The 27,182-nt window shown below is 25.1% G+C and overlaps 2 protein-coding genes across 4 annotated transcripts; both read left to right on the forward strand.

The window, feature by feature from the left end:
• The first annotated feature begins 614 nt into the window (after nt 1-614).
• On the forward strand, nt 615-2,440 carry LOC112692527 (cytosolic endo-beta-N-acetylglucosaminidase). Its single transcript, XM_025567213.1, has one exon. The coding sequence runs from the start codon at nt 816-818 to the stop codon at nt 2,400-2,402; it is 1,587 nt and encodes a 528-aa protein (XP_025422998.1). The 5' UTR covers nt 615-815; the 3' UTR covers nt 2,403-2,440.
• Nucleotides 2,441-2,706: 266 nt separating this feature from the next.
• On the forward strand, nt 2,707-25,364 carry LOC112692550 (E3 ubiquitin-protein ligase Nedd-4). Of its 3 annotated transcripts, XR_003149420.1 has the most exons (18): nt 2,707-2,946; nt 16,666-16,739; nt 16,808-16,889; nt 18,874-18,912; nt 19,097-19,257; nt 19,331-19,478; nt 19,543-19,679; nt 20,376-20,496; nt 21,216-21,329; nt 21,499-21,823; nt 22,323-22,381; nt 22,445-22,510; nt 22,960-23,311; nt 23,400-23,640; nt 23,705-23,933; nt 24,148-24,317; nt 24,386-24,650; nt 25,349-25,364. XR_003149420.1 is itself a non-coding variant. In XM_025567247.1 (17 exons), the coding sequence occupies exons 1-17, from the start codon at nt 2,740-2,742 to the stop codon at nt 24,486-24,488; spliced, it is 2,628 nt and encodes an 875-aa protein (XP_025423032.1). In that variant the 5' UTR covers nt 2,707-2,739; the 3' UTR covers nt 24,489-24,677. The 3 variants fall into 3 exon arrangements, 2 of the variants coding, with proteins under 2 accessions (XP_025423032.1, XP_025423033.1); XM_025567247.1 differs by lacking the exon at nt 25,349-25,364 and having other exon boundaries at nt 24,386-24,677; XM_025567248.1 differs by lacking the exons at nt 2,707-2,946; nt 25,349-25,364 and adding an exon at nt 13,187-13,359 and having other exon boundaries at nt 24,386-24,677.
• The last annotated feature ends 1,818 nt before the right edge of the window (nt 25,365-27,182 follow it).

Genomic DNA, 27,182 nt, shown 5'->3' on the forward strand with positions numbered 1-27,182 from the left:
CAACAGGCGCTTTTAATCAATGATGAATTAAACAGTTAGTTACAGTATCGTTTTAAGCCTGAAATTCGCAAATATTAGCTTGAATTTAGGAGTTTTTTCCACTATTTAAATTTAAAAGTTTGTTGGCCAGACTCGTACCCCTAAGGTTACGTGTACCACAGTTTTAGAACCACTGATCTAAACGTTTAAAAGTATTATTAGAAAAATTTCGCTAAATATTGAAAGTTTGTTAAGAAGTAACATTTAACTATTAAATACTTTTAGAAGACAGGAATCAGGAATTACGAAATAATAATTAAAACTATTAAGGATTAACTTTGTTATAGTTTTAATTTTTATCAAACAGTTATCTAAGGTTATCAAAATTTCGGATTTGGGTCACAATTTTTAATTAAATGTATTTAAATATAGATATTGGAGATGTCTTTAAATATCTATGTATTGAAATCGCGAACCAAGATAATCCATGGATCGAGTTAGATTAATAAATCTTAAATTTTAAATCTAACTATAGAATGATACGATTTAAACCATCATCAAAATAATATTACATACCATCTTTGATAATATCTATCAAAATAATGGCGCCAACAATCTTGGTTAGACTATTGATAATGGACTAATTAAAATAATTGTTTTTCGTATCATAGTTGTTTTTTCTGTGATTATATCTTGTTAATTGAATATTAAATCTGTCAATTAATTACTTGTTGTTTAGTGTATATTAAAATTTTAGAAATTAAACGGTAATTAATAATTAATGTGCAAAAGTTGATATCGTATATTTTTATAACATGTACTAAACAATTACCAAAATGGAAATAACTGAAGTATTGCCGATAAAATCTTTGGAAGAAGCCATATCTTGGAAGCCGTTATTTGAATCTCCTCCAGTTATACATTTGCAGAATCGGGCAAATTATTCCATTTGTGGTGGTGATTATAAATGTCATGAGCGATTTTTAACATCTAAAAGGTTACACAATCAAGGCCTTCCTAAAACACTTATATGTCATGATATGCAAGGTGGTTATATAAATGATCGATTTGTGAATGGGACTAAAACTAGTAATGAATACACATTTTACAATTGGTCTATAGTAGATACTTTTGTTTATTTTAGTCATCATTTTATTACTATACCACCAATTGGATGGATAAATGCTGCACATAAACATGGTGTTAAAGTTCTTGGGACAATAATTACAGAATGGAATGATGGAAACGCTTTGTGGTTGCAAATCTTTAGTAATTTAGAAAAACGTGATCATTTAATTGATAAACTAGTAGAAATTTGTAAATATTTTAAATTTGATGGTTATCTTTTTAATATTGAAAATGAATTGGAATTAGAAAACATTGAAAATATGATAGAAACTATTAGTTTATTAAGAACTAAATTAAAAACTGTAATAATACATTCTGAAGTTATATGGTATGATTCTTTAAGTATGGAAACAGGAAAACTTATTTGGCAGAACCAGCTAAACAATCATAATAAATTAGCATTTCAAGCTTGTGATGGTATATTTCTTAATTATAACTGGAAAGAAGAAGATCTTGTAAAATCTGTTACCAATGCTGGAAGTAGAATTAATGATGTTTATGTTGGAGTAGATGTATTTGGTCGAAATTGCATAGGAGGTCTTGACTGTTATAAGTCATTAGAAATTATTAGAAAATATGACCTGTCTGTAGCTATTTTTGCACCTGGTTGGACTCATGAGACATTAATTGATAAAAATAAATTTACTACGATTGAAGATACGTTTTGGAGAAAACTCTATCCTTATATGTATATTCATATTCCTTCTGCTCTACCATTTTCTACTTACTTTTGTAGAGGTTATGGTTCTAAAAATCACAGCAATTTTGGTTTGTCTTCTTTGGATTCATGGTATAATTTATCAAAAATTAATTTTCAACCATCTGTTCCATTATGTCTATCTGATGGTAATTTCCATTGTATTTCTCATGTTGATGGAGAAGCAATTACAGGTGGTGGTTGCTTAAGATTAAATGGTAACAACGAAAACACAACTTACCATAGAATATTTGTTTGTCATTTTGAAATTAAATCAACTTTGTATTTTGAAATAACAGTTAAAGTATTAAAGCCTTATGATTCTCACAAAATATTTTTGGGTGCAATAGATCCGTATGGAATGCCATATAAAATGGAGTTTGGTGTTGAAGGTGATAATAATATATTTTTTAATAATTGTGATGACTATAGCTGTATTATTCCCAACTCCAAAATTTATAACTTAACACTAGAAAATGGTTGGTTATTGCATAAATTAAAATGTGAAATGGTTGGAATAATTGTGGAAGTTGCTATTGAAACTGAAGAACCTCTACTTATTGGACATTTGTTTATTAATGATGGCAATAGTTTTTAACTACAAATAATATTCATTCTTTTGTTTTAAATTTGTATCGTGTAAAAATGTTTGTACAATTTAAAATACACTCATTTAATTTTGTTAATTTTTAATCACACTATTATTTAAATAAAAATGAATTAGTCAATACTATTATTACGTTTTTATATATAAGTATGAAGATTAAATACCAATAACCAATTGAAACTTAGATAAGATAGCTCATTTTACTATGTTAGATAAGCCTAATGATTCAATTATAGGTGTCAACTTTTTTTGTTAAACATTAATAAAACAGTTTTGTTTTAATTATGTACCTATTTACTGTATTTTTTTTAAATTTAATTTACTTTTAATGATGAATAATAATATTGAACCAAATACTTCTTCAAATTTTCTCCAAGTTCCTTCTGATGGAGATATACCTCCATCAAGATGGAGATTTGCAGGTATTATTCCTATAAGGCGACATTCTACTGGAAGTAGACATGGTGGTAGTTCTCCAGAACCTAGACGGCCTACTAGAAAATCAACAATTATTCCACCTGTTGGGCTTACAACGGTAATCTAAAATATTTTATGTAAATATTATTTTTTTATGAAGCTACAAGATAAATTTTTTTTCCTCGAGTAAGAGAAATTTCATGTAGGTACTTAAGTCAATGTTATGGTATTGTACTGATTTGCTTTAAAGTATTTTAGGCAGTTATATTAAACTCTCCTGCCATTATTTTATTGTAATATATCAGTAATTAAATTTTAGTTTTATATCTAGTTCATTTAGGCACCTAACATTGTTAATTATTTTAATTTTTTTGGTACCAAGTGCTGGGCTAAGGTATACTTCATAAACATTTTTAACTCAAAAGTTGAACTCAAGTTTTGATGATTTTCAATTTATTATTTAAGATTTTAATTGATAGCCTATCTTCATTATTATTTTATACTAGTGTAATTTTACATTTAATATTATTATAGCCAAATATTGGTTAATTGATATAATCACTTTGAAGAAAAGAAATTAATGTGTTAATTTTATGTTTTTATTGTGATAAAATTTAAAATTTAGAAATTTGATTATAAAGTGAAAGTACCTGCAGTTGTACAGGACGATGCATATTTTTTAGGTTCTAAAATAGAAGATAGTGGTACATTGAAAAAATAAATGTATTCATTTTTCTAATTTTTTATACCTTTATTTAATTAGTATGTGTTGAAAACTTCATGCGAAAAACTAAAATCTTATATTTCATCTGTTAGTTTAAATTTCATTTGATAAATGGAGTGGAAAATTATAGAGTATTTTTGGATGCTAACTGTACAACTAACCAATGGCGTATTTGAGGGGGGGGGATGGGGGGGCAATTGCCCCCCCCCCTCCCGAGAATTTTTAGACCAAGACAATTTTTATATAAGTAATGGGTATTTTATTAAGAAACAAAAATTATGATTTATTTTATAGTATTACTACATTTGAAAACGTTTCAAATTTTACACTAATTTAATAACGCAAAACGCTAAATTTTTATAATGTTTTAATTGTCAATAACGGTAAACGGAAAATTGTTTAAACGTTTAAATTTGTATAACGTTAAAAGCTTAAATTGAATAACGTTAAAAAAAACGTTAAACGCTCAGTTGCTTATAATGTTTATATGTCCTATAACGATAAATAATATGTATTATTTTGATTGAAGACCCAGTCCATACTTAGTGAAAAATTAGATAAAACACAAGCGAAACTTTCAAAACACAGATAGGTATTAAAATAGAACTACACAAAAGACCATTCTAAGTGGATTCGGCATTAAATTAAAAAAAAAAAAAAACCATAAATATTAAGGATTCACCTAATATAAATATTACCAAAAATTTTACTTGTAAATTTTGAGCCTGAATTAAAGAAAAATTTGAGTCCCCTCCCCCTTAGAAGTAAGTCTAAATACACCCCTGCAACTAACTTGTTTATAATTAAAAATATTGACAACCTACAGGCTACGTTTACTTTTCTTTCTTTTATTTCAGAAACTATTCATAACAAATGTTAGATAACAATTTAAACTCATATTAAATATTTATTTCTAGGGTATTACCCTAACCCTTTTCTAGTTGTACCACTGAAGTCAACACCGACTCTAATAAAGTTTATTTATATTATCAATATTTTGAAACTTCAAAGTATTGTGATGGTAAAATTATGATTTTCCATAGTTAATAAATTATCAATATAAATCCAGAAGCGCTTATAGCAATATTAATAATTATAATAGCCATAAACGTGCGCATTTGACTACTCTGTGAACCTTACCTCTCTCACCAAAATATTCAATATTATCACAATAATAAGTAGGTAGGTAACCAAATTATGTTCAACCATTCCGAAACATCTGTAAACGGAAAATACATGTATAAGAATGTTGGAAAAATATAATTATTAAGTTAAATTAAGTTACCCCATCCAAATTTGTTGTTAATATTAAATGTTAATGTGTTATGTATGACTACCCTGTAATTAGTGTTTGCGCACGCTTACTATAATAACCATCACAAGCATGCGCAGGAGGTATGCAGGGTATGCTGCTGCATACTCTGAACACATAGCCTTGCTAACCAAAGAACAAAGATTTGCTAACCGAACTATTATGAAGAGATTCATTTATATTTTTCATTTTTTCATTTTACATATTCATTTAATACATTTATATGTATTAAGTAAACACTTAAAGTGCAATTAAGATGAATTGGTAGTCGAAATAAAGTTGTTATAACAAAACAAATTGAAGTCAACTGTGATGCTAAAACACTTTGGGTTTGGCTTCAATGGTTAAAATAATTTGATAAACATTGTATTTTTGAACTATTTATTATTGTGATAAAGACATTTGCAGTAATGTCAGTCACAAGTTATACATGTAAGCGATAATTTACTAAATTAATATTGGTGAAGTCAAAATTAAGAAGTACTATGCTTCAAAAGAGATTAAATAGCTTAATGATTTTAACTATAGAGCAAGAAATGACTAAAAATGTAAATCCTGATGACATTATTGATGATTTAAAAAATTTGACTTAACGTATTGTGTTATGATTAATTATAAATATTTATCAAATTTATTTTGGTTTTTCGTTGAAATATATGATTGAGTATATTTTTGTTTATTTACACTATTTAAATATAATATTTAAATCATTTGAAGTATTATATATTTAATTTTTTTCTCATAATTTATTTATATTTATTATGAAGACATTTATAACAATAACGAAATGGCCATTAAATCATATTTTTTTAAGAAAAAAATTTTAATTTTAAATTAAACAATTATTTAGACCTTAGACATAACTAAATTTATTTAATATAATTTCAAGTAATTATACTATAGTACTAATTTGATGACTGGGGAGTTTAAACTTTTTTGAATTGTACCTTTATTATTTGATAGACATGAATAACTATAATTTAGGTTTGGTAAACTTTTATTTTTATATTTTCATTTTTTAGTTCGGAGTTGGTGTGCATCAGTTGTCGGCTCTAAGCCCTTATTTTTTCTCTGTGATTATGGATGAAGTTACGGTATATATACAGGGCGAGGTACCATGTAGTATGATGTTTGCTGACATTACAGTTTTGGTGAGATAAAATCTGTAAGAAATTAATAAAAAGTTAATTGAGTGGAGGTTAGCCTTTGAAGTAAAGGGATTGAGAATTAGTAGAAATAAAACAAAGTACCTATACAGAGTGTGACTTTGGAGGAAAATACCAAGAAGTTGAGGGTACGAGGAGACCAATGACAATAAATGGTGATATGATAGGTGAAGTCAAGAACTAAATATTTAGGATCATCTGTAAAAAAAAGACGGGGGCTTTGGCATGGATGTAAAGGATAAAGTGTGATTGGATAAAATGGAAAGATGCATCAAACGTTTTATTTGATAAGAGAATTCCAATGATGCTGAAAGGTACATTTTAGAGGAGTGTAGTGAAACCAACTTTAGTATTTGGTTCGGAGTGTTTGGCGGTTGATAGAAGAATAGAACTGAGTATGAGTGTTGTAAAAATGAAAATGCTTAGATGGATGAGTGAAGTGACGAGAATATGTGAGAGGTATTAGTGTATTGTCGATAGTGGACAAGATGAGAGTAAATATATTTAAATGATTTGTGCATGCGATGAAGTGAGAAGAAACAAAAGCAGTAAGAGTGGTTATGAAAATGAAAATTCAAGGGCAAAGAGAAAAAGAAAGGCCAAAAATGTGATGGTTGGATACCTGTCAACCAGAGGCATAGTTAGGTTTTTTGGGTTAGGGGGACTGGGGAATTTCCTTTAAACAAAATTTTACAATTTAAATTAAAACAAATTAAAAATAAAAATTAGAATTTAAGTAAACAATTTTAATTTTTACTGTATAATCATAACTTTTTTTCATAAAACTAATGAAATAAAATATCTACATAATAATAGAAAATGAATAAGTACACTATATATCATCAATAATTCAAAATTAATAATTTATTAAATAATGATAATGTGAGCTTCTACAATTTACATTTTATAGAGCAGACTATACATTTTTATCTGAAATTTCGGGTGTTAAAAAGACCCCTTCAGCCCCATATAACAACCTGTCAGGAAACACCTCCTAAGATGACCCTTCTGACCAACAACATAAATTAAATATTGTACCAATCGTATCTACTTATATTATTGATGAAATATTTAGGTGTAAAAATTTATAAAGCATTATTTTGCATTCAAAATGTTGTTCATATATTTCTTCTTCTAATTTTTATAAATGATAATTATGATTTAAAAACTAATTTTTTTTTTTTTTTGGCTTAAGTATAATTTTTTATGAAATAATCTGAATAATTTGGGATTTTCTCGGAAAATATTTTTTAGTCTATTTTATAATACGTACGTAAGTGCAGTGGTGTAACTGGGAAAAAACCTAGGGGGGCAATATAATATATTTATTATTACCAAAACCCCTACACCCCTCCCCCTAACCAATTAGAACATATTTTTATTATTTGTATTTTATACACTATATCTAATTGTTTGATTTTACATAAGTCTTTTAACTCATTTTATGGTTTAGATAAACATAAATTGTAGGTAGCATGTACTAGGTACCAATATTGTTAAATAATATTCATAAGAATTCATTAATAAAGGTTATAATAAAGGTAATAAGGTGCTATTTGTATTGTTGGATTATCTGGGGGAGGGGGAAAAATTATACCTTTGTCTCTCAAAAAATGGTCAGAGGGGGTACTTACCCCTCCACAATTATGCCACTGCGTAAGTGTACCTTATATTACTTAGTAATAACATTACATCATTATAAGAAAAATATACGAGTATACCTTCATATTTGAAATTATATACTATATCTTATCTAATGACTAATTGTCAACTTCCAATGGCAATGATCAGTATTATCATCAATGAGTAGGTATCTTGTCTAATTACAGCTAGGTACCATAATTTTATATTCACAATGTTTGGAGTTCCTACGTCATTTTTTAAAACTGATATTAATAATCTATTTCATAAAAATAATGTATGAAGAGAAATTATTTAAAAAATGTGTTTACACTAATATTAAAAAACAATTTATTCAATGTTTTGTCTACATTGAAAATTAGGCTACAAATAAATTAAATACTAAAAACGTATACAATTAAAGATCTTATAGGTCTATAGTTAGAAATATGCGAAAAAATTAAATATAGGATTATTATAAACAGGGTTCGTAAGTTCATGCCCTAAAAAATGCCTAAATAAGCATGCATTTATGCACTTCAAATTGGCAAAACATGCTTTGAAATTTGCCTTAAAACGTTAAAAAATATACAATTATATGCACTAAATATTTAAAATTATGCCCTTAAATAATGCTAACTTAAAAAAAATCATAAATAATTTTTAAAATAACATGAATTATATTTTTTTTATATCTATATTTTATTTTTTATGTCACAATTAAAAAAAAAAATAGATTTTTAAATACTATTTAATACTATTATTGAGCCTTCATGAACTGCGTATAGTTAGTATAGTACGTCTTTGTCAGTAATTCATTTTAAATCTGAAACTTTTCAAACAAATTTATTCATTGAATGTACGAGTATCAAGAAGATAAGAAAAAAAAAGATAATACAATTTCTATTTTTAATTTTAAATATATTTTCCATATAGATTTTTGATAGATTCTAATAGAATGTCGTATAATATGCCCGATAAAATAGAAAAATGCATAAATAGGTAGATATGCCAAATATACAAAAACATACCAAAAAAGATTTCACATATTTAACCGTGGTACCTTGAAATGGATTTCTATGTTATCTTGCATTAATAGATTAATAGATAATACAACTTTGCAAGATTGATATGCAAATGCATGAACTTACGAGCCCTGATTATAACCTATGCATGCTATTAATAAAATCATAACATTACCTATAATATATTTTCATTGATTATTTTATTTATTGCACTTATATGAATTGTATATCCTTTAATACCACTAATTTGTTTATGCAAATTAGATAATTATGTCTAATTGGTTGCGATAATTTTTTTAATGTGATATAATGCTTCAATTCGTAAGTTCTTTTAGGTTAGGCAACAATAAAATATTCAGACCAGGCGGTATCTGCTTGCACAATGTTTCCGCCCGGCCACCATTAATTGTTATTCCATCATTTTTTTTATATTTCTTATTAACAAATAAATTAACAATAGAACCAATAACCAATATGTACATAGTAACAAGATCAATAATTTTAATGTCGGTTTGAGTTCAGATCCATGTGATTTTGCGGACCTATGCATGGCACCAGTCGGCTTAGTATCTTGTCCTGTACGTTCTCCCTTCTAACTTCCGTTCTAATTACGTTGGCCTCCCATGGTAGTTATCCATGAATGTATGCCCTCTCAATCAGCCTTTCGTCCTCCTCATTCCTAGTCATGATGTCGGTCAGCGGTTTTTATCAAAAACTATTCTGGATGATGCCTCGAAAGCAGGAACAACCTGGCCCATCGGGATACCGGGAGGTTTCCGGTGGTCTGACCTATTTATTGAGATTTGCCATTGGCCTGACGGCCGTATCACTTTTTTTTTTTTAAATAATTAGTTAGTTTTTAAAAAAAATTAAATAGTTAGTTTCTAAAAGAAGTTTTTGTACTTCAAAAGTTGTCTAAAACATAGTTAATAACATTTTAGAGAAATATCCATGACCGCCGATAAAATAAAAATATAAGTTGAATAAACAAATAAATATAAATTATTGTATTATTTACAATGGCATACCCGCTGGAAGGTTAATATGGGTATTTTGGGATACAGAAAAAAAGCATTATTATTATTGTGTACCTATGTTTCTTAGACACAAATGATGAGCCAGGGTTGCTGATAAATTAAGTCAAGTTATGTGTAATAATTGTAGAAACTGTACACTGTGTTGTTAAAAGTATTGATAAAATACAATTTTTATAGTAACGCTCATCAATTCTTAGCAGTTGCTTATAAGTATTTATTGTGTCTTCTTGTTACTCAAATTGCTTGTGAAAGATCTTTTTCTACTTTAAAGTATATAATAAATAGGTTAAGAAGTAAAATTACTAATGAATATGCGTTTATGGTAATGTCAGTTGAAAAAAAATTTCGATAAATATTGAAAACGATCAAATGATTGATTTATGTCACAAAAGTAAAGCTTTACAAAAGTAAGCTTTCGACATGTCTTTAAAATGTCTTAACTTATTATTTATATTTAAAATATAAAATTAATTATATAAGCTTAATTGATGTATTTTTTTTTTTAAAAACCATTTATAAAATATAATTTATTGTAAAAAATTCAATCATATAGTAGGTATTGCTTATTTATAAAAATCAATAGCTAATCGAACTTTTTTTTCAGTTGTTTAAAAAAAATACATAGAGTCACAAAGATAGGCGTAACTAGGCCTTCGAAATTGAATTAACATGAATAGACAATAGTCTCACAAAAATATTGATATTGATTGAAGGTTTATTTTTTATGTCCTATTTTATATATATATATATAATAAAAATTAAAAGATTAGATAAATAAATAATTATTAAATAAATTGGTAATGTTGTTTTTGTTGGGGAGGGATAGAACACAAGCTCAGCCCTCTTCTACCTCCCCCCACCACCATAGTAACGGCCTATAAGCTAAACATTAATATATGGCTTGAGTAATAAATTTTTTCGGCCTGAATTTTTCTCTCTGGCCGTCCCTACTTGATAGGCTCCAAACTCTGACTGGGTCCGTCTCGTCTGATGTGACGGGTCTGTGTAGAAAATTCTTGATATCTTCGAGAGAAGGACTTCTTGCACCAAGGAACTGTCCTACTGGATGCCTTTGTTCGATCCCCTCCCTAAATTCAGGAAAATTATAAAATATATTTTGATAGAGTAATATATTATCCTAGTAAACGTGGTTTATAGATTAAATAAGTATGAAAATATACAAACTAAAACCTACCCTAATAAATTTTTTTGTATACGTGCCTACATCTAAGCATTTTCATTTCCGCAACACTCATACTCTGTTCTATTCTCCAGTCAACTGCCCAATACTCCGAACTATATAGCATAATTTGTCTCACTACACTTCAGTACAATTTACCTTTCAGTCTCATTGGAATTCTCTTAATACATAAACTTGGAAAAATTAAAGATGGGGGACTCTATTTATTAAAAAAAAAAGAGCATCCCCAAAACTTGTTAAGCGTTATAATTATAACATAATAATAGTAGGTGGATGTTAAAATTTCTAAAAATTATTTGGAGTACTCCGTCCCCCCTCAAGTAGAACACTGCATAAAACGCCCGACATTTCATTCAACTTCATTCAACCGCATTTAATCAACATTATTTATAAATTAATTATTAATTAATTAAAGTTTGGATACTGGATAAGTGGAGACATAATTTAAAATAATTAAATTAACGGAATACATAGTTATGTATAAATAAACAATTTTTTTTATTATTTATTATAATTGCAAAATTATTTAATACTTATATCACTTTGTAAGTTATAGTGAAAACTCTATAAAACGTAAACATATCATAACAATGGTTGGTTTGCTTTATAACACATTAGTCAATTAATTATCTGTAAGTTACTCTCAATAACGAAACAATATTTTATGTTTCATAATACAATATCCGTGTTATCGAAATATAAATTATAAAAGTAATCGGCAATATCGTTATTATCGATATCGAATATATTCATTTTATTATCGACGTAATGTTTAACATTAGTCAGCGTGGATGACATGGGAAAGTTATTTAATATTTCTATAAGAATCAATATTCAAATGAGATATAAATAAATAATGTACAATTTGTGTATTACAAAATATTTGTTAAAATTACATTTAAATTATAATATTATAAATCAGAATACAAAATCAAGTTTACAAGACTTTTGCTAAGCTATTTTCTGAAGTAAAACTATTTTATAAATTAAATTTGCAGCTATCTTAGTTAATCAGGGGGGATATGTTATCTTTATCTCAACTCTTTTAAACAACTATTAAAACTAATTAGTTATGTTTTCCTGAAATTTTTGAATAGTAGAAACAGTGGCTTTAGGAAGATTAACTGTTTCTTTCAAGTTAAGGTCAATGTTTTGTTGTATAAAGGTGAACTATATGAAAACAACAACGTATAAACGTGCGACAATACGTTTCACTAGACACTAGTGTTTCTTATTTTTCCTAGTATTTTACAGTAGAATTCTTACTGTACCTACTTTCAACGCCCTAATCAAACTTACCGTCCCTTCAAGTGACCAAAATGCCCCTATAGAGTGTGGTACCGCCCACGTTAAGAGTCACTGGTATAAATTATAATTTAAAAAAAAGTATCTACTTATCTTATCGACTATTACTTTTTTCATGCGCCGAATTCCGCTTTACAATAAAGCGGGACGTCGATTTCCTATTTTTCTTTACAATAATACATTTCATAAAGTTGTACGTCTCGCTTACGTTCTTAGTAATTGTTTATAATTCCAATAACTTATTTTTATTGCTAAAATTAAAAAATTAAAAGTTTTATGTTTTGTAGATCTTAGGATTTTATAGTTTTGTAAGAATAAAAAATGTAGAAACTTGTAAAAAAAAGTTAACTTTATCAAGAATTTATGAATAAAGAGTTGAGAGTACTAAAATTTCAAACATCCATAAATAGCATTTTCATTATTCGGTTTCTAGATAATGGTATTAAAATTAATTGGTTAAAACTTCAATTTAATTATAATTAGGTATTCAATTTTGAGTTTCGATAAAAAGATATTGATTTTATTAAAAACCAGTATTCCATGATTGTTGTCAATTTCTTAGTCGTTTTTCACAATTATTGGAAAAACTGTAGAACCAATTTTAAAAATGATCCTTTGAAGCACCAAATAGAAAACATTTTGTATCAGAATCCCCCCCCCCCCCTTCATTCAATGATTGGATGAACAAGCTTTCTGGACAAAGTCGTCATAGATTTAAACAAATAAAAATCATATTGTAAATTAAACCAATAAATTCTTGATTCTCCAAATCTAAAATAAAAATTCAGAATAACAAATATTTTTTACAATTAAAAAATGATAAATAATAGTGCAGTTCTATTGCAATTTTAGTTAGAATACACCCACGACATTTTTGTGTTGATGATTTGTAGATACTGGAAAACATATGGTGAACCTCGTCCAATGGTCACTGTTCAGTGTTTTTTTTTATATCAGTCTATCATAAATATTACTTTACTCTTTAAATTGTCACATATTTTAGTAAAATAATAGTCATAGAATTATAATTGATAATTGCAAATATGCGTCAATGTATCAGTGATAGTTAATACTAGTGATTTTAGTACAACTTAAAAATATTAGGTTGAATCGATTTTGAAAAATGGAAGCGACACTAACTGTGAGTTTTATTCAAAAACAAACATTATTTTTGATGATATGTCAAAATTAAGAAACCTATTTGAATTGTTCTCCTTAAATTAGTAATGTTTATTTAGTTAACAATAATTAATTTTATTTAATCTACAAATCTTACAATTCTTCATGTACCTAATTGAAATAAATTACAAATAATAGTAAAAAATGTAAAGAAATTTAGTTAAAGAGTAACTATATTTCTCTACATTTTTTAGTATTTACTATTACTATTTATATATTCATAATTATACATATATATATTCCTACTATTTAGCTGCAATAAGTTTTTATGATAAATGTTAACTTTTTATTAATGCTAATTTTGTAAATTATTGTAAACTTATGCATTTGTATAGTGAACGCATACAAAAGTTCTGAACATTCTGAGATTAATTATATTGATTTTAATAACAATTAGTAAATACTTAATAGTGTAAGCTAAATATAGGTAGTTGATGTTAAATATTTTGGTATAAACATATTTTTATCATATTATTTAAGTATTGGTTGCATAAATATAATAATATTTTAATAAAATATTCAACCAAAACATATTAAGTTGATGTATGTTAATGGACTGTATGTTTGATTATAAATTTAGTAGGAAAATAAAGATTAAATTAAATTAAATATCTCTTAGTAAAATGTTTATAGTTTAAAACTCATTTGAAATTAACGTGAAATCAACAAAGAACAGTTTGAGGGATGAAATATCTAGAGCAATAATATAGGTACTTATTGAGATTAAAAATTTCTTAGTATACTTGAATTTTAATTTCCTTTGTCAAAGTCTAATATATAGTTTTTTTTGATAGAATCTATATCCAAATAAATATTAATATTTTTATCCATTCAAATCTTTAATAGTGATTCATATTTCATAATGATTTTTGATATTGTTTTCTTTGATCTGACTTAGTCTAAATTAGATTCTATGGAATTCTCTATATTTTATAAGTATTTTATAATTATACCTCATTATCTAAAAAAATATCCTTAATCTTGAAATCATCTCCCAATTAAGATATTGGTCTATATGGAGTTTTTAATACTAGTAAGGTTTCAAATTTAAAAGTTGAATAATTTTAATTAATTATAGATTTCATAAATGTATGTAATTAAAATTCCTAATAATTTACTGAAAATTTGGCACCATTGTATAGATAAAGCCTGCAATGGATCATAAATTCAGTTTACTCTTCAATGGAGATATGAATATATCCAAACAGGAAAATATTTATAATATTGTTAGATAAAATGTGTGTTAAGTTCAGTAAGTTGTAAATTATATTTACGATGCAATCATTATTACATATCTATTAATGGTATAACCAAAATGGTAAATATAAGTAGTATTTTAATTAAAAAATAATATTTTGGTTTGTTATACAGTGCTCTTGATTATTGTTGACAGTTTCTATTATTAAAATTATATGTTTTTTTTTCAATTATCTTCTTTTATTTATAATTATATATAATATATTTAATATATATATAATATATTTATATATATATTTAGTTCTTTTATAAGAACTGAATTTAAATTCTTTTAAAATTGCATAAAGTTAAAAAAATACTTTAAATTTTTTTTTTATATTTTATACTTTTTTTAAACAATATATATGTTTTTGTTTTTTATTTGTCAAATGCAGACTTAATCATAAAGAACATTAAAATCACACGTAAGCAATTTTATTTTATTTAGCTATCCTTGTCAATTGTTTTCTAACCATGGAACTTACAATATTTAAAAAATTATAAACTACGTTTTTCATTACTTCAAATTTTTTATGATGAATAACTAGTTTATTTAAAGCATATAAAACAGGTTATATATTAAAGTATAATTAACTTTATCGACCACTTTTCTTCATTGAAAGTTTCGAAATCATGATGTATTTAGAAAATTACTTAGAGTGGAATTTTAATTAAATATAAATAACTTCTAACTTGCTTAACAAAGAATATAAAATTGAATCATTAATGCATTATTATTTTATAAATTTTGGAAGTTATATCACGAGTATCAAGACCTAAGGCTAATAGAAGTTGAGAATCCGGAAGAGATAGTAAAGGATAGAGAACGATGGGAGGAGGTGGTAATTGCGGCAAAGGGCCTTAGTGGCCTATACTAAGCCTTATAAAAAAAAAAAATATTGGAAGTTTAGTTTCTGTGAAGTGTAAACCCTTCATTGGTTTATCTTTATTAAATTATTCAGATTATTCTATATATTTTATTTTTCAATTTCTGAAAATTTTGTTTATATAATAAAATTAAGTGTATCAGAAATAATATTCATCCTATAGTAGTTATGAAAAATAAAGAATTCTGTAAAAATTCTGGAATTAACATAAAAATAATGTGTTGCAAAAAAAACTATCAAAGAATATCAATATATCCAGTGAAATAAGCCTGTAAAATGTATGTGAATTATTAATGAACAATTTATGTTTTTATTAAGAGATCTAAATAGTATGTTTTTAAACAAGACAAATTATTCAGTGTTAAACTATCACATCAAATGAAATTAATTTATCATATTTTGCCACAAAAAGTTAAAACTTTCTTTTTTGTAAATTGAATATATATTATATATAATAATATTATACATAATATTTACAAAAATTTGGTTAATTAATTTGACAGTTAGTTGTGAAAAATGAATTTATTAATTGAGATTTGTTGTGTATCAGTTATGCTTTTTTGGGCTTACATTTATTAATTAAGTTCTTAATGTAATTAACAACAAAATTGTTTAGACTTTTTTTTTTTTTTTTTTGCTTTTTTATAAGAGTTTTTATTGTTTAGTAAATAGAATGTATCGGTTACTATTATTTTCATACCATTAACTGCTAATATTTCATTATAATGTTTTATATTTTAAGAAAATATTTAAAAAATGTATTTGAAAGAACCTAAAAATTAATTTTAATTTGAACACATTTAGTTGATTGGATTAAGTATTGGCTCACTATCCCAGAAATTTTAGATGCCCTAGGTTCCACCCAAGATCTTAATGTTTATAACTATATCATTCATACTTATTAGGTAATATTAAGTACTGGCCCATAAATAAGAAAAAGAGTCTAAACTTAGGTCTTAAAATACTATGAATACGGCTCTAAGTTACTTCAGTACTTATGAGGTTCAAATAATTGTGAATTGACTATGTTATAAAATAATGTTTACATAGTATAACTATGAAACATTATTATATCATTTTTTATTAAAAATTTATCATATTTAAATAATTATATAATAAAACTAGTAATTTGTATTTTATTTTAGAATCAAGATCCATTACTTAGATTACGAGTGGTTGCTGGCCATTCTCTTGCAAAAAAAGATATATTTGGTGCAAGGTAAATAAATTTTTATATACATTAATTTGATTAAAAAATATTTTACTTTTATCAACATTTATTTTTAGTGATCCTTATGTAAGAATTGAATTAAATACTATTGTTGGAAATGTAACAATAGACTCTGTTTTAACTAAAACTAAAAAAAAGGTAAGTGTATCATTTCATACTATTTCTTTATGATTGTATAATTATTACTTTATGTAAATGGATATTTTAATGCTAATGATATGTACACTATATTTTAATAAAAAATAATTATACTAGTCAGTCATCAATTAGAGTTTAGCAATATCACATATGGTACAAAAGTAAATTATTGATTATTAATGACATTAGGACTTATGTCAATCAAATGACTGTTATATTTCAGATATAATATAAATAAGGTCCGTTTCACACGGATGCATATCATATGCTCGCGTACCATACGTCGCGTTCTGAATTACATTATATAAGTTCGCAGTTTCACATGGACGCGTATGATACGCAGCGTGTTTTTTAATACGCAAGGGAATCGTGTCTTCCCGGACGCGGTACGTTTCATATGCGCGCGCGTTACAGCTATTGTTTGTTTGATAGGTTTCACATACGTTCGCTGATCAAATTTTAATCAATTGAGTATACATTTTCCAAGCTCATAGGTCCGAAAACGTTTATACCTTGTTTGTGCAGTCAATTCGTATACAATTTTTTTAGAAAAATATTATTCAATCAAACTAAAGTATTGTAAATAAAATTCCAAAATAATGGGCTACAAAATCTTAGTTCATAGGTCCGGAGTTGATATCCTATCCGTGCAGGATATGGTAAATTATTGGGTATCAATTATATGAATTAATTAATTAAATTAATTATCAAACTATATTAATTAATTATATTTTAATATATTATATATGGATTATTATAATATAAATTAATACATATTATTATATTAAATTTCACGACCTATAAATAAAATACGTGTTAAAAAATTGTTGAATAATAATAAAAGTTGTATAGTAATTCATCTAAATTTCTGATGGATATCCAAAAATTATTAAAAAATTTGTCTTCGTGTTCCCGCAAATCGGCAAACATTGCGCGTCGCGTAAGTACGTATATCTGTGAACACAAAGGTCAACTTTTGATACACTTCATTCTGCAAGTTTTCATATGCGCGCGTATATTATGCGTCCATGTGAATCGGGCATAACTATATTCAATAGTTAGAATCAGTGGCGTAGATACAATTTTTTTCTGGGGGGGAGGGGTGTTTAAGAGTAAGTTTTTAAGTGTTTTTAGTATATCTTAAAACGAGGTCATATGTTATATTATTACATTTAAAATGGTTTTATTATTATGTCCCGTATTTAATGAAAATTATTTTGTTACTCAATTTTTAATATATACCTAATCATAGTAAAAACCAAATATTTTACTATAATATGTAAATATTAATAAATATTAATCAAATATCATTAAAAAAAAATCTGTGGGGGGGGTGGAAACCCCTTACACTCTCCCCATAACTACGCCGCTGGTTAGAATAATATTAATATTGTATATCAATTAATTAATATTGTATTCCAAAGTTTGTAGAATTCTTAAATATGGTTTGTAAAATTTTGAAAATAAGTAATAAGATCCTAAATTTATTAAAATGATAAAATATTTTAATAATATATAAACTAGGTATTTTAATTTAGTGTATACTGTTCGTAAATAGCTAGAAAATTTTGAATGAAAGTAGCCATTTTCAAGACTTATTGGATAGTATTAGGAATTTTCTTTATTTAATGAGGAGATAGGTTTATGTGCTTCTGAAGTACAAATTAAATATTATATTTTCTTTTTTAAAAGGCTTATTTTATAGTAATAGCTATTTTATAATTAGAATAAAATGTATTTGAAAAATATTTTCAGATACTAGTTTTGAATAACTTCAGTTATTTGCATATTGTTAGTAACTGGACTTTTTTAAATTTGAAACAATGAAAATTAATTTTGTTTGATAAATAATATTTCATTCAAATTCTAAGACTGTAAAATTAGAAGTTCTTTATGATAACATTTCAAATTTAAATTATATATTATAAATTGATAAGTAGATAAATCTAAAAATGTTCATAATTAACATGCTTTAAATTTTCAGACCTTAAATCCCGTTTGGAATGAAGAATTTGTATTTCGAGTAAGTTATTCAAAAGTATACATTATATTTTCTTAATGCATGGAGTTGTGTAAATAATAATACAAAGAAGTTAAAGTTACAGCTAATAATTTCATTGTTACAAATATATTAGTTTATAGAATGCATTTTTTTCTTCTAAATTAATTTGCTATTCAATTTGTTAAAAATTATATTTTACCTATAGGTTCGTCCTCATGAACATAAACTAGTTCTACAAGTGTTTGATGAAAATCGTCTTACTCGGGATGATTTTCTAGGGATGGTTGAAGTACCATTAAATAATTTACCAAAAGAAATAATTGGTAGAAATATATGCAGTGTTCGATATGTACTAAAACCTAGAAGGTATAGTATAATTTTTTAATATTCTTTAAGTTAAATTTAAAATACTATAATAAAAATATTAATTTTATTTTAGTGCAAGATCAAGAGTAAAAGGTTACCTTGAATTGTATCTAGCTTACGTTCCAGAACATGAACCGGGAACTTCTGGACGTTTGTCTGCTGATGGAGAATGGGAAATGATTGAAAATGCTGAAGTTTTAAATATTTCCCATACACCTTCAGTAAGTAATAAATATTGTTTAATCAATTTATATTTTATTTATAAATTATTAAACTTTTTTATAGACTTATACACCAAATGTAATTGAACCACAAGGAGTTTTACCTACTGGTTGGGAAGAACGACAAGATGCAAATGGAAGAACATATTATGTAAATCATTTAGCTAGATCTACTCAATGGGAAAGACCAACATCTATGACGTGAGTTAAAAGTGTATAATACAATAGTTTTTTATATAAGTATTTTGATTCATTATCAATTAAAAGCCATCAAATATATCATACTATCAGTGCAAGGGGGACATATATTAAAAATATTAAAATGTTCAGGAGAGCATTTCTAATGTTTGATAATTTATAGTAATTTGTAATTTTTTTCTTCTAAATATCAATATGACTAACTGCACCAGTAATGTTCTTATAATATTGTTATCAACAAGTATAATTAAAAGGCTACATTTTGTATTACAGCTTTATTGTTTTCAGCTACTCTTGATCTGTCTTAGTGCAATAAGTTTATTTATACAACTGATGATTTAAAAATATAATTGCTTAGATTGCGCCACTCTAAAAAAAAAAAAAGAAAAAATACAAATTCAAAGATACCAAAAATTTAAATTTGAAATTGTTTGATATACGGCCCTCTTGCACTGATGGTGCGATATATTATGTAAATAAATCATTATTCACAACAAATAAAATTGTCATTAAGTTTATATTTTCTTAACAAAGTAAATTTAATTAATTAAAAATGTTCTGAATAGCACTTAAAATAAACTTAAAATATTTGTTTAATATCAATAACAATATAAAATTATGCAATAATTAGTTATATTACTATTTTTTATTATGCATAAACATTATTTAAAAATGAATTAATTTATTGTATTATTCTAGTGTTCAAACTGATGCAAATACAATTCAAAATTTGGCTTTGGCAGCTACTGAATTCGAAAGAAGATACCATATCAGTGTAGATACACCAGAAACTGATAAAGGTGATCCTACCCAGAAAAAGGTGAAAATAATTAGTTGCAACTGTATTTTATATCAGTTGCACATTTTTATAAAATATTTAAGCAGATAAACTGGAATGGTGAATTTAGCTCTTGTTTTTTTAATCTAGTAGTCTCTTTTCTCTCATTTATTTTAATATTAATTATTGATTATAGAATATAGATTATAGATTATAGAAAAGAGGTTTATTATATAGAGCTTACTATTCATAATATAACATTATAATTTAGAAATAAGTATCAATTCAAAATACTTGATTTTAAAATAAATGGTAGTTAATGCGAGAGAAATATAAGTCATTTAAGTATACAGTATCGTTGTGAAAAAAAAAAAAAAAATGATCAGGTCACAACCATATCTCAATATAATCTTTGATACCACTGTTCTATGTTAATGTGTTTTGACTGTAAATACATTTAATTACAAAAAATAAATAAACCTAAAAGATTTTTAATGTACCGATATAATTTGAATAATATTATTAATAAAATATTATATTTATCAATTATGACACATAATATTATGTATAAATCAATAACAATTCAAAATTTTAGTATAGTAAGTTATATTATCAATGAATAATAATTATCATCTAATTGTAAAAAAATAAATAAAAAAATTAGATGAGGTAGGGTTATAACTATAATAAATTTCTTAAAAGTTTCTGTACATAATTTTTAAGATTTTCTAAAACTGATTTATAACATTGCATGTTAAAAGGTTGTTCATAGTGATGCAGATGATGAAAGTGATGAAGGATATGAAGAGTCTGATCCACTTACTAACGTTGATCGTCGTCTTTCCAGTGTATCGGTTACAGCTAATCAGAATCAGGTATATTTGAATAAATATTAGTTAATACTTGATTGATTTCTATTATTTATACCTTAGTTAATATATATTTTTACATTGTTCAAAGAAATTACAAAGATCACAAATATTTTATTATTATCTCGATTATTTTTGGTAATTGGTGTTACAACTTTTTTTATCTATGTTTCAGAGTGATGAAGTTGATTTAAATAATGAACAAAGTAGTACTGCTCTGGTTCAAGAAGATATTTCAGAAGGATCTGAAGGTTTACCTAAAGGATGGTCAATGCAAGTGGCTCCTAATGGTCGGACATTTTTTATCGATCATAATACTAGAGCTACAACTTGGGTAGATCCTAGAACTGGTCGAGCAAGTTCTATGCCTAATCAAAGTCAACCACCTGTAACAGATTGTGTAGTTTCTACATCTGCTTATAATGATGAGTTGGAACCTTTGCCAGAAGGGTGGGAAGAAAGAGTTCATGCGGATGGAAGAATATTTTTTATTGACCATAGTAAGAAAATCTATAATTTTATTTTATTTTTTTATTATAGTAGTAATTAGTGGTGGTTTATGAGTAACATACAAAACATATAAAATAAATATAAATAATATTAAATGTAATATAAATTATACCACAAATATTTATTAACATCCTAGATGCATAGATTAAAATGTTATAAGAATTATAGCACATTTTTTTTGTTTTTTTTTTAATATTGAAATGGAGCTTATCTAAATAAAATTCTTTTTAATTAGCAGAAATTAAAAATATTGCTAGGAATGTTTCTTTACCATTTTTTTAAAAAAATGTTGTTATTGGTTAAGGGATTTAAGATATAATAATAAAAGTAATTTGAGTATTTCATGTTAAAATTGTATAATACTTTAAAACATTAAACTTTAAAAATAGTATTTATTATATATTAATTAATAAAATAAGTAGCAGTTACAATTTTAAATATTAAATCTAATTCTACATTAAAATATCATAAAGAAATTTTAATTTTTAGACACAAGAACAACTCAATGGGAAGATCCAAGATTAAATAATCCTAAGATTGCTGGTCCCGTAAGTTTGATAATTTTTGTTTATATTTTATGTTTTAATTAATATACATATTTATTTTTCCAGGCATTACCTTACTCAAGGGATTATAAAAGGAAATATGAGTCTCTCAAAACAAGACTGAGTAAAATGGTAAATAAATCTAAAATGAATACTCATAATATTTACTATAAATATATGCTTCTTATATGTATAACCCACATTTGTAGCTTTCTTATTGTCTTGAATTTCGAAATTTTTATTTTTAACTCATAATTTAAAATTTATTCTGAAGTAAATTTTTTTTTTCTTATCAGTAAGGTTAGGATTTTGTAGCTTTTGCATTTTCTTTCGTAGTACTCAAGAACATAGCTAATAAAAAACAAAATTTATTTTAATTAAATTATTATTTATATATATTTTGTGATATCGTAGTGAAATATTATTGTGAAAATAGATTCTTAAATCTTGTCAAAGTTCTTACCTAAGTGGTATTACTTTAAATGGTTACGTAATACGTTGACTGTCTGAACTTATATATCAACTTTTTAGATATAAATAGTATTTTGATGTATTTTGTTAATAAAAACCTTAATTATTAGGCACATGGACCACCAGCTAAAATGGAGATTAAGGTACGACGATCTAATATTCTAGAAGACTCTTTCCGAATTATTAATTCAATGCATCCAGACAAATTAAGAGCAAAACTATGGGTTGAATTTGAGCAAGAAGTTGGACTCGATTATGGTGGTCTTGCTAGAGAATGGTTTTTTTTATTATCTAAAGAAATGTTTAATCCATATTATGGCCTTTTTGAATATTCTGCTATGGATAATTATACATTGCAAATTAATGCAATGTCAGGTCTATGCAATGAAGAACATCTTCACTATTTCAAATTTATAGGAACTGTTGCTGGTATGGCTGTTTATCATGGAAAACTTTTGGATGGTGATTATTTATTATATTAATATTATTATTAATAAATTATTTACTTATATATGTGATTGTTTTGTTTTTTATTACTTATACTTTTCAGCATTTTTCATTCGTCCATTTTATAAAATGATGTTGGAGAAACCTATTGAGTTGAAAGACATGGAAAGTGTTGATTCTGAGTATTATAATTCACTTCTATGGATTAAAGAAAATGATCCTTCTGAATTAGATTTAACATTTTCGCTCGACGAAGACAGTTTAGGACATACATCACATAGGGAATTGAAACCTGATGGTGCAAATATTCATCTAACACAAGAAAATAAAGATGAATACATTAGGTAAGTTTAAATAAATTATTTATTCAATTGAAAATTATTAATATAATTGGATTATTAAATTTAGTTTAGTAATTCAGTGGAGATTTGTATCCCGTATACAAGAACAAATGAATGCTTTCCTACAAGGTTTTGGTTCCATAGTACCTTTAAGCTACATTAAAATATTTGATGAAAATGAAATGGAACTTTTAATGTGCGGTATTCAAAATATTGATGTAAAAGACTGGAAAGAAAATACTCATTATAAGGGTGATTATTCACCCAACAACATTGTTATTCAATGGTTTTGGCGAGTATGTATATTTAATATTTATAATTAATTTGTTTAAAATTAGGTATATTGTATCCCAGAATTTTAAATACAATATTAATTTTAAAAAAATTAAGTATTTTTAATTATATTGTTTTAATAATTAAATATTTAACTAATGTCTTTTACTCTAAACTATCTTTTATATATTTTTATATATTTTTATTATTACTATTATTATACTATCATTATTCTAGGGCGTCTTGTCGTTCAATAATGAAATGAGATCTAGGCTCTTACAGTTTGTAACGGGTACATCTAGAGTTCCAATGAATGGATTCAAAGAATTATATGGTAGTAATGGACCACAGTTATTTACAATTGAAAGATGGGGTACCAAAGAAAATTATCCTAGGGCACATACCTGGTAAAAATAAAAGTTATTTGTGTGTTTAATATCTTAATTTTGATGTTAAATTACATTTTTTATTGTAGTTTTAATAGGTTGGATCTTCCACCTTATGAAAGTTATCATGAATTGCGAAACAAATTAATTAAAGCAATTGAAGGCTCACAAGGTTTTGCTGGAGTGGATTAATGGAAATTTTGAAAATATATACAAAAATACTGGAGTTACCCACTACCAAATGCAAATTTATGTTACAGTAACATTACCCCTCCAATGATCACATGTGATATGACTATAACATTAGTGTTAATTATAATAATCATTCCAAAGTGGAATATTAAAGTTTTTTAAGTAAGTTGTAAGTATTATAAATTAATGAAATTGTTAGAAATACATTTTTATGTCGCCCATTAGTGATTGCAATATTTTTTTATAGGAAATTTTAAATGCATTATATTTAATTATTATTATTTTAACCAGGGTAGGGTAATTATGTGACTAACAATCGATAGTTCTATTAAAAAGACTTGTTTGAAAATAAAATTATAATTATCCATTAGTCATGTTTTGAAAATGATGCAGAATTATATATTTTTTATTTATGATTCAAATCATGATACTTTTCATTTATTTTTAAACAGGAAAAAATTATAACTTTTTTATTTGTCGATTTATTATTGATTGAGGATTTTTATTAAGGATCTGAACTTCTTGACCCTTAAAGTGTATGTATTTTTTGTTAGAATAAAATAGACTTATAAATACTGATTGAACCTATTTTTAATATTAAGCCAAAGAAATGCAAATTTATTAAAAATTGACACTCATAAACTACAGTTTAACTATTTTCTCACAGCATTTTAGTAGAATTCAAAACTAGTCATTGCGACAAATTGTATTTTATCTGTATGTTTATTTGAAATTTATGTTACTTAGCTCACTCAATTACAATAGTAAAAACTATTTTATGATAAAAATGTAACTTATTTATTAATGCAATAAATTCTATTTTTATTAGTTCTGTAATTAAATTTTTTTTCTACGTCTAGTGTCATTTCAAAAATGTGAAAAATTATTGATCCTGAAATTCTAAAATGTTTAATATTGGCTACATTTATAAAAATATTTTATTATATTATAATCTTATATGGTGTTTTTTTTTTTTTTTTTTTAATAATTGTTATTATTGTAATTTTCAGAAGTATTTATTTTTATTTCACATTAATTATAATTTATTTTTATTAAAAAAAGAAATGTATTATTCACAGTATATATTTTTATGACACAATGAATTATGAACAGAAACATTTTTTTTGATAAACAATTGTACTTAAAAAATATATATATATATATAAAATTTACAATTTATTTGGGTTAACTATTTATGTATCTTTATTCAGACTATTAAAACAGTAAACTCATTGATTGCACTTAAGTCTTCAGTACATGTTAATTCCAATATATACTTTATATTTTAATTGTTTTTATAGTGATATTATTATGTTATTTATATAACAATAGAATTTTCATAAGTGGACTTATATTTTATATAAAATATGTAATATATTTTTTATTATTGAAGTTGATTATTGATTTTTAATATTTTTAGTTAACCTATAAATTACCCAACTGAATATTTTTCTTCATTTGTTGTATTTTTATAAAAATAAAATGTTTTTAAATAATTTTAGTTAATAAGAGTGAATGAATTTTACTTTTTATTGTTTTGTACCATTTATATACTTGGATAAATGTATTAGTTACAATTATTTTTTTGTTACTTTCCATGTCTTATAAGCTAAACTAACATATCTTGTGAATATAATTTTTTTCATTTCAAACCAAATATTAAATACCAACTTAAATAAAAGTTGGGTTAATGGAGAAGCGAATACTTAAGAAGATGGACGCTACACATCCATTTTAAATGTAATAAAACACGTTTACACTCTAAGCTTACAGATTCCTTTGTATTAATCATAGAAACAAAATTATTATGGATTATGAAAGAAGAAAATATTTACAACATCTGAGCATTGAGTTTTTATTTTTTTTAAACTTAAAAAAAAATTTTTTATATCAAAATTTTGAAAATTTAGTTTTTAACCCCATATTTTTAAATAGTAATAATATAGGGATAGAAAAAAAACTTCACTATCGGCTATAGATAAAATTCTCATACTTCAGATGGTGGAATAAAATTTTATTTATATTATTGATTACTCAATTTGTGGCTATAAAACGAAAAGTAGTTTTAATTAATAAAATGTAGAAAATTTTGTAGGCCCTCTTATGGTATGTGCTGCTATAGAAATACAGTATTTAGTATTTGTCATGGACTATAAAACTCAAATAGTATATAATTATTAAATTACATGATAAAATAATTTCATACATTTTCTTTAAAATATTACAATCAGAGCTTGTATTTGAAAAAAAAAATTTGTTTTACATTATTTATAATCAAAACGTTACACAAATTTTGAGTTTATTGTTATTCAAAATTTAAACGTTATTCAACTTTTGTATTTATCGTTATTCAGAATTAAAACGTTATACAATTTTTGCGTTTATCGTTATTTAAAATTCAAAAGCTTTTAGATACCTGTTATAAAAGTACACAGGCCGCAAATTAAATGTGACTATGACCTTTTTTGGGGACATGATTTCCCAATTACATATTGTTTACAAAATATAGGGTACAGTGATATAGATTAAATTACAATATATAGGTAGTTCATAAAAAAATGGAAAAAAGATAAATGATAAAACAGTATGATAATAATTAATTTTAAAAGTAATAAATAATAATGTATTATTAAATTTAATAAATTGCCTAGGCTCTAAGGACCTTATAATAAAATAATAAATATAAAAAAAAAA

Source organism: Sipha flava, unplaced genomic scaffold (genome assembly GCF_003268045.1).
Source record: "Sipha flava isolate LNK unplaced genomic scaffold, YSA_version1 74_pilon_pilon, whole genome shotgun sequence".
In the NCBI taxonomy this organism is placed as follows: Eukaryota; Metazoa; Arthropoda; class Insecta; order Hemiptera; family Aphididae; genus Sipha; species Sipha flava.